This window comes from Hordeum vulgare, unplaced genomic scaffold (genome assembly GCF_904849725.1).
Source record: "Hordeum vulgare subsp. vulgare unplaced genomic scaffold, MorexV3_pseudomolecules_assembly, whole genome shotgun sequence".
NCBI lineage: Eukaryota > Viridiplantae > Streptophyta > Magnoliopsida > Poales > Poaceae > Hordeum > Hordeum vulgare.
Genome location: NW_025422501.1, coordinates 28,910 through 38,335, shown reverse-complemented (window position 1 = coordinate 38,335; position 9,426 = coordinate 28,910). Strand labels below are relative to the sequence as shown.

At 42.8% G+C, this 9,426-nt stretch overlaps 1 protein-coding gene across 1 annotated transcript; it reads right to left on the bottom strand.

Moving 5' to 3' along the window:
• Nucleotides 1-697: 697 nt before the first annotated feature.
• On the bottom strand, nt 698-2,450 carry LOC123418182. Its single transcript, XM_045106950.1, has 3 exons — nt 2,048-2,450; nt 1,731-1,951; nt 698-1,291 (listed from the first exon to the last, which is right to left on the bottom strand). Exons 1-3 carry the CDS (start codon nt 2,448-2,450, stop codon nt 698-700), a joined length of 1,218 nt encoding a protein of 405 aa, XP_044962885.1.
• Between the last annotated feature and the right edge of the window lie 6,976 nt (nt 2,451-9,426).

Here is a 9,426-nt window from a genome sequence, read left to right as displayed (position 1 = left end):
CACGGGTTCGTACCGCCGTTGAGGATGCGGAAGTCTCAGTTCCACTATGCACTGACACGGGTACCGAGTGCATCCGCAACAGACGGGGACATGAGAGTCGTGCCGTAGCCGGCGAGGATGTGGGTGCCGTTGCCATTTCCGTCGCTCTATAGAACTAACACTTTTTATATTGCATACTTTACATGTTTCAGATTACACATTTTATAATTTTTAGAACTGAAAGTTAGATTCCGATTGTTATCTTCACATTAATTCAATATGTTGTCCACTTTAGATCTGTTCTTTCACATTCCCACATTTTTCTTTCACCTTAACCCAAGAGAACTTCCTGAAATCTTTACCATAGTTTTGTGATTTCTAAATGGGTTTGATTTCTTTTTGGTCTGATTGAACCTCACATAACATAGTAAAATGATGAGTAATGGGGTTTGTATTAAACATGACCTTTCGAGAGGCATAGATCATCATGCTATAGTATTCTATTATTTTTTAAATTTCTAGAATATGAATTCAGAATCCAATACTCATATTAAATTTAATGGGCTGCTTTGATCAAGACGTGCGTTGCACGGACATGTTTACTAGTGTCAAGTAAAAACTTGGTTAAATTTCAGTCGACTGAGACCTGGCCACACCCATATATCAACATTGCCCACTACAAAATACCCATGGAATAAGATTAACTTGAGTATATAGACTACTCATGGCGGAAACAGGACCAAGCGACGGTAATCTGCATACTACAAGACCCAAAGTTAATCTCCATGACGCTTACACATTGTCTCTTTGCTTCGAAAACTGCCTCAGCTTTCTCGATGAAACCCCGTTCCTCATCAACCGAACATGCCACCACGGAAACCTTGAGCATCCCCTCGATGTAGACGGAGATGACGCGGCGCTGGAGCTTGACCACACCTTCAGAGTCGACGGGCAAAGCTCTACCGTCTCTGGTATTGAGCAGCTCCACTTCCAGGCCATTGTTGCTGCTCATGCCGGCAGTGAACGCGCCTCGGAGACCATCCGGCCATGACCCGTGGGTGATTTTGATGCGGACCGTGGCCTCCACGGAGCGATTAATGTGACTGGATTCGAGTTCAAGTGTGCTGAGCCTGCTAGGGTAAATGCCTGCGAGACATAATCCGGTCCCGTAACTCAGGACTAGATCGCTCAAATCTCCGTCCTCGGATCTAGTTCTACTCGCGCCCTTCACCTTGAGCGAGACCTCGATGTATGAAAGGTCCCTCGACACGGCAATGGCGCGACTAGGGCCCGTCAATGCTAGGTATGGATCCTGCATGGGAATGGCAATTGTCCATGTAAATATTAAGAACATCTTCAACCGCAGAGCAAAAAAAAGCTGCTGATTGGTACTCCCTCTATACCGAAATACTTGTAGTTTTAGTAGGCTAAGTTTAGCCTACTAAAACTATAAATACTCCGTGAGGTGTGCTGAAGTAAAAGTGAGGAGCAAAAGTGATATTCTGTACAGAGGAAGTAAAACCTTAAAATTTTGGGTTTGGCGCCAAAAAGAGCAGACCTAGCTAAAACAAAAATGCTACATCTACGGCCTCATTACAGAGATTTTACGGACCTTTCGACCAACTAAACTTGCGCCCCCCCTGATTTTCGGTGGGTGGGACCCTCCCTCCCCCTTTTATCCAATCACAGATTGCTACCTCAAATTTATCCTGTAATAGGCCTGTAAGAGTCCGTAAACGTAGCGTACTAACCTCTTGAGTGATTATTTGGCAATCACCCCTCCGGCGGTGGAAAAGAATGTTGCGCTTGTGATCCAAGACATCTCGTGCCGCGATGATGCCATACACTTGCAGCGGCCATTGCAGGCAATCGTCGACCGCTGCGATCTTCACCGACGTGATCTGCAAGGTATCCATGGCCTTGGGCCTATCATGGGGAGCAGGGTGCGTGTACCGCATGGCGGGGATCGATGCTACATGGATTTCATCAGATGTTGTGTATCAAGTTAGTACGAGCAATTAACTGGTCAAATATATGTATGCAGCTTGAGCGTAGATATACATCTTACTGGTTTGATGGAAGGTGACGCCGGGGCGGGCGACGAGTTGGTTCCAGTAGCGTCGGAACCGGACGGCGAAGAGCTCCTCCTCGCACTGCGCCCACTCCGCCGCTGCGTCCACCTGCCGACACACCTCGCGGTAGGCTTCTCTTGCCTTCTCGGCTTCCTCCGCCTTCACGCTGGCTATGACGGCGGCTTCTTCGGCTTTCGCCATGGCCATGCCGACGGCTTGCATGGACTCCTCGGCCTTGGCCGCGGCCGTCGTGGTGGCCTCCTTGGCCTCCGCTTCGGCTTGCCGGGACTCCTTATCCGCTGTGACCATGGCATCGTAGGCGTTCTTCCTGTCTTTCTTCATGGCTTCCGCGGCCGCGGCCCTGGCGGCCTTCGCCTTGCGCCTCCTCGCCGTCGCCATGGACGCTGCTTATTAGCTAGCTGTCTCGTTCCCTGGGAGAACGCCGCCCGTGTACATATAGATGGTGGTGGCTGTAGTCTGATTCCGGCTCAGTTACGAATCCGAGGAGGGGAGTCCACTTCCAGTCCTCCGACCTTCGCCTTGCGCCTCCCAGCTAGAGGAGGAAGGTGGAAACAAAGTCACCCCATCGCCGTCTAGAGAGATGGCGTCGGCGATCCGCTCCGCCGCGGTGCTCCGTCAGCGTCTTCCGCGCCTCCTGTCCTCCTCCGTCACCAGATATTTTCCGCGAGCGCTCGAGGAGGAGCAGCGCTTCCTCGTCCGGAGCGCCGGCGGTGGGGGATGCTCGACTTTTCAGCTGCAGCTCCGCCGCCGCCAGGAAGTCCTACACGGATCCATGTACACTCAACCCCGGGCAGCACAGACGGCATGGCGTACCTTATAAGGGCAGCCAAGAAGGAAGCTCTTGACTGGAGACAGATGCATGCGGGAACACCTTGAAGCATCGGCGCAGAGACGATTAGAACGCGAGCAAGTGTACAAGCGGCAGGATAGGGTGGTTAATTGTGCCGCCGCCGCTTTGTTCCTTGCCTTGCTAGCCGGCAGTGCGTTCTTTCGATGAGTAAGCAGAGGAGTGGAGAAGCCAATCTTATAGGCCTCTAAGTTTTTTTAGATTACTATGTCGTTGTGGGTTTTGGCTAGTATTTGAAACGGTTTTGCTAAAACACATCTAGATGTAAGATAAATATTTACATATCTAAATCCTATATCATTGATCTTATGTAGAGGTTCATGCGTATATTTTTTTTTCTTTCATATTTTGTTTAGTCATTTAGATGTGCAATGGTACACCCTATTTAAAATGTGTTTCTATTGCATCCAACTAATTCGTTGGCTTAAGTTGTGGACCTGTTTGCCTAGGCCGTATTCATCCCACGTACGTGTTAATTTCTACCCTGGTAACGAGATCATTTTGCTCCCGTCCCAGACGGCTGGAACCCTAGACGCCGCCACAGAAGCCAATCTTTCACTGCCGTCCTACGACGGCTCCCCTCCGTTGACGACATCGGTCGTCTGTGGTGAGGGGAGCCGTTGGATCCACGCATGTGGATCCTTTTTAGTCTTTTGTAGTCTAGGTTTTTAGGTTGTTCTCATCTTGACTTCGGCGACGACGATGGCGTCGCTGAATAATGATTCTTTGGATCCTTTCTTGACGAGACCATCAGTCCTATGGTTGAAAATGGATTTGGAAGCCAGTTCAAAAATTGATGGCGTCGGGACGGCGGCATCCTCGCAATGGACCTGTCTCCTCCGGCTTCGCTGTTGCCATGGCGTTTGCTCCTGCGTCGGCGCATAGCTTGGAAGGTAGTTCAGGAGTGGGTGCATATTGTAGTTTGCATCGACATCTAAAAGATGAAACGCGTGTTGTGTTCGTGGTTCATGGATGACAAGTATGCTTTTTTTCTTCGACGTCTTAGTCATGGTGGGGTGTCAGATATGGAGTTCGATGATGTGTCCGATGGGTTGCCCCTGTCTGGTCCGTTCAATGGCTAGGGATCCATTTTTAGTGAGTCACCAAGAAGGTCTGCAAAGCTGCATATCAGCGATGGAGACGCGTCGAGTTTGGATGAGGAGGTGATCCATCATTTTTTTGTTCAATGGTTGTTTTGGTGGTGCGGGAGGCAGCCAATGAACGTCGGTGCGAAGCTCAAAGATGTTATGCTATCTTTATAGTTTTTTCATGTCGGCCTTGACGTGGCATGTACTTTGACCTTTATGACATGAATAAAACACGTATTATCATGGGAGAAAAAAAAATATATGAACCTTTTTTTTGGCTGTCTTATTTAAGTTGAAGTTGTGAACCTGTTTTTTTTTTGTTTTTGGCGTCTTATTTAACTTGAAGTTGTGGACCTGTTTTCTTGTTTTCGACCGTGTTAAGTGCATTATTGTGCCATGACCACTACCCTTTTCATATTGGGAAACGTTTCGTAATGGGGCGCCGACCGAATGCTTCGGCCAGTCGCGCGTGACCCGCGGGCTGTGGCTTGCCAATGTATGCAATAATTTTTGTCCAGATTTGCTACAACAGTTGTAAAATTTGCTACAAGCGTTTTCTATTTTTGTTACGATTTGTTCATTAAAAAAAATCTACATCCACGTTTCGTTGCAACTCGAGTTCGTTAGATTTTTTTGCTACAACCGTGTTATTTTTTAGCTACAACCGGTATATTTTTTTGCTGCAACTATTCACTAAAAAAGTTGCATACACGTTCATCAGAGTTGTAACCCGAGTTCACCGGATTGTTTTGCTATGACCCTTATTTTGTTTTGCTACTACGCATCATCAGCTTCGTTTTTTTGCTACGATCACGTAGATTTTTTTTTGCTACAACTATATTTTTGTTGCAACCGTTGACAAAAATTGCTGCATCTGAACAAAATATGTTGCATCGAGGAAACAATTGCTGCATAGATAGATCTAACGGTGCGCTCGTTTGCGCCGGCGCGCCGATGCCCAGTACTGGCCTTTCATGATCATATTTATCTCTTTTCTCAGCTTCAGATTCGGTCCAGTTGCTCATTAGATGGTCCAACGGGCTCGACGGGTCATATGTAGGACCGGTGGTTGGATGCACCATTTCTAGTAAAGATATTGAAAGGGACAAGCTATGTAAATAACATACATGTTAAACAAATATTACATATCAAAATTACAGAGTAAATTAATACATCATACACATCGAAGGGCCAAATTATGAAATTATAGAGTTACATTATTTCGAGTTAAAAATGTTCCCGTTTTATTTTCTTTTTGTCATTTTCTGTTTTTTTCTTATTTTTTCCTTTTTATTTTCAAGGTTACTTTTTAAAATAAAAGTTCATGTTCCAAAATTGTTCTTGATTTTTAAAAAATGTTCCAAATTTGAAAAAATTGTCATTTTCATAAATTGTTCATAGATTCAAAAAATGTGCTTGATTTTTTCAAAAATGTTGCGATTGCTTTTGTTCCAATTTTTTTATAAATTTCTAAAAAGCTCCTGGCGTTAAAAAAATGTTCCTGATTTTAAAAAATTGTTTGCAAATTGCAAAAATATTCATGTTTTGAATTTTGCTGTAGTTTCCAAAGATGTCCAAGTTTCATAAATTGTTCTTAAGTTTTAAAATATGTTGAACAAGATTTTTTCTAGCATGAATATTTTTTAAAATTCTGAAAAATTAAGATGAGAAATATATTTTTACACTTTCAATAAATATTTGAAATTTTCAAACAAAAAACGAAAAAGCTAAGAACAAAAAGAAAAAAGAAACGCAACAGAAAAAGAAAAAAAAAGTAACAAAAACCCCAGTTTAGGAACCTTCTTCTATGTTCCCAAAACCAATAAAAACTGGCTGGGTATCTCTGGAAGGTTCTTAAAACCAAGAACACAGGAGTTTTGCATGTCGACCCTCAAGTAGGACAATCGGAGCACCGAGGCTAAAGATGTACATAGCCTGGTACACGTCGCCATTGATATACTCAAGGGACGAGTTGCCACGGCCAATGACAATGTCAAACAAATGCTTCACGACACCAAGAATGGCACGTCTACAATGCGTTCCCTCAGTTTCTACGTGGTGGACTACAACCGCATGGTGAGCATCCTCAACATATGTGACACAATGATAAATGAGTACCACGATCGCAAGGGCAGAGCCGATGATGGGTTGCTATCTTCTGAGCTGCCCGCCTGTGTGGAGAAAGTTGACAAACCTTTCATTGACTGTTGGTTGGGCCTTCTTGGTATGGAGGCGAAAAAGCTATTAGATGAAAACTTTGCGGTGGGCATGTTGGTCAATCTCAACTTTTTCCTTGCTACCATCATACAGGTTTAATGATCCATTTTTTGTTTTTCTACATGAAATTGTGTTATTGTAACATCTGTTTACCTTCACTTGGATTGAAAATAATGTTATGTGTCAATAATTTTACTTTCACGTTTGCTTCTGATATATGTGTATGCAAGAAAGTTGATTAGAAAGCTGTCTAGAAAACAACTATCGCACAGCTACTCCATGCCACTAGTAGGAAAAGGGCCATCAGTCCCGGTTCTCCAACCGAGAGAACCATCGGGACTAAAGGCCCAAAGCTTTAGTTTCGGTTGGCTTACGAACAGAACCCAAAGGTGTTCCACGTGGCCGTTGCAGGGCGCCCAGGCAGGAATAAATTTAGTCCTGGTTGGTAACACCAACCGAGATCAAAAGGCAGCCCCGCGTCAGCAACTTGCAGGCGCTGGTTTTTTTGTGTTTTTTGAAAGGGGGGGGGTAGAGTTTTTCGAGCGTTTTATTAGGAGTTTCATATTGTTTTAGCTAGCTACTACATATAGAGAGAAGTGACCTCGCTTTCTTCGTGCTTGGTCGACAGTAGCTACTACATACAGAGAGAACTCGACGCTAGCTAGTAAGCAATTGAAGGAACCATTAATTACACAATATCGTCATGAACATATATAGAGAAAAGTGACATCTCTTGATCCGTGCTTGGTCGAACAACTCGACGCTACTACATATAGTACACGATCATGCATATATACAATATATAACATCTCTTGCGATCCAGAACTATCTAATATCTATCCACCAAAATCGATAAGGAAATCCTGATGATATTCCCCGTCCGCTGGTATGACATGGTCAACAAAAAATCCCTTACAATTGTAGTACTACTTAATTAGTGTATTTTCTGCATGGACGTGGTTTATTTATTAAAAATAAATCAGGTTAGTAAATGTGAAGTATTATTATCCAAATAATTAAATAGGTACCCACTTTGGCAATATTTTTTGGGTGCTACGGATGAACTTGCCTCTATGATGTGTCAAATAAAACACGATGTGAAGGTTTTCTTTGTTTGCCATCATGAATGCGGACGGTCTTAATTTATTTTAGAAAAATTTAAAGGGACACTGTTTACCCCAGAACCTACAAGTATGGGCTTTTTATGGATATTTTCACTTCTAAATATTCACACCTCTTTTTAGTGGGTAATATGATGCACAAAATAAATACCCTTATAAAGGAAAATTATTTTCCTAAATATGTACATGCAAAATGGTTATCAAAGTTTCATGAGGATAATATGTCACTACATTACTAACTATGGTGGGAATTTAGAGCACACTACACTGTTTAGTGCCTCAAATGGGTTGCGGCTTTGGAAATGGGCCATACAATTAACTGTAAATGTGGACCTATTATAAACTAATCAACTCTGTGCCGGATCAACCCGGCGGCAATGTCGGACGTGGAGTGGGGTGAATAGATGAGGCCGGGGCGAGATCTTATAGGGCATGGCCACGAGGCTGGGCGTGCACTGGGGCGATTGGAACGGGCAACATGCGCTTGGGTCGTGATGCGATCGTGGGCGTGATGATCTTGGCTAGAGGTTGACAAAGACGTGGGCGGTCCCACCTAGTAGTGAAAGGGAGAGAGAAGAAAGAGGTATGCGGGTCGCACATTAGCGGTTTGATGTTGATCCGACGCCTTAGATAAAACGACATGTACCACTTTGGCGGCTGGGATGCTCGGCTGCCTGCAGCTATTGGTTGGGCCTGCTGGGCTAGCTCGCTTGATTGGTTGGACCTGGTCATTTTCTTTTTATTTCCTTTTTCTTTTTCTCTTTACATTTCTGTATAAATTTCAAATTAGTTTCAACACCAAACTTGCTCCAATTTTATTTTGGGATATTACCAGAAGTTCAAAACCTTTATTTATGATTTATGGAAATAAATTTCCTGCCATAATAAGTATTAAGCCCTCTGTATACATTCTCACTTGATTTATTCTCATTTTCCAAATCAGGCTTATTTTCCTATTCGAGTTTTGTGGTATTTGTATTTTGGTGCCCATTTAAAATATTTGGTTTGTCAGCTTAATTTGAGAGATTTATTTTAGTTCCCAATTTCCCTTCTAGTTCCGTTTAAACTTTAGATGACTTTAAGGTTTCCAATATTTGGGTCTTGCATAATTTTATTTCCATCACAAAACAATTCACACATGGTTAGTCATATGTATGTGGCTCAACTGTTGGGTTTTATAAATAATCCCCAAATGACAATTGGAGTTCTTATAATTGCCAAATATTTATTTGAGCCACATTCACAACTCCTAGTTTTTTTAGCTAAGAGGAACCAATCACACGCATTTTAGGAATTTTTTAATTCCCTCTAGTTTTTATTATTGACATTTAAAGTTTGAAACTAAATGTTTGCACCTTGACGAATTATTTGTAAGTTTGGCTGTAGAGATGTACAACTTGAAAGTTGCAAAAAAAAGAGAAAACTTTGTGCAATCACTGAAATGTTAAGGGTCACTATAATCGATTCTAAATGTTGCACAGAGATAGAAAGTCAGTTATGCAAAAGGATATCTTCAACACACAAATGCAAATAAGAAGTATTAATGAGAGGAGATCCAAAATGAACACCCACATATCTGTGTGCACAATTAGTAGAAGTATTAATGCGAGGACATGAAGATCCACCTATTTGTGTCCACGTATTATGCGGGCTCTAATTATTTGGCAATACTACTTAATCAAGACTTAACGCATTAATGAACACATGGGAACTTTATGTGTGTTTATACGGGGAAGATCTAAAATAAGCATCCATATATTTGCGAATATTGAGGGAACTAATACTGTAATGCAAGATGATCTAAAACGAGGATCAATATATTTTTATAGCTAGCACTATTAATTCGTATATCTATGGCTAAGCAACACACTGCATTTCTGAACCTCCACTTATTTCTATATAAAAATCTCAACCCTCGCACATCACTTTATCAATCCATCTCTTCCCTACTCATCGTTCTATATCCATTTATCTCCACCTTCGCCAACTTCGACACATTTCAAGACTTCCAACTAGGCTTATAGCAACGGCAACAATGTCGGTGACCTCCATCCTCTTCTCTGCCATCACTATCATGCTCC

What these genes read in the sequence shown, in the direction of transcription:
- LOC123418182 (XM_045106950.1), bottom strand. Translation starts at nt 2,450, where the DNA reads ATGGCGACGGCGAGGAGGCGCAAGGCGAAGGCCGCCAGGGCCGCGGCC. An exon ending in CGTCACCTTCCATCAAACCA is followed by an intron (nt 1,952 to 2,047) that starts GTAAGATGTATA and finishes AAATCCATGTAG; the next exon opens with CATCGATCCCCGCCATGCGG. An exon ending in GCCAAATAATCACTCAAGAG is followed by an intron (nt 1,292 to 1,730) that starts GTTAGTACGCTA and finishes ATTCCCATGCAG; the next exon opens with GATCCATACCTAGCATTGAC.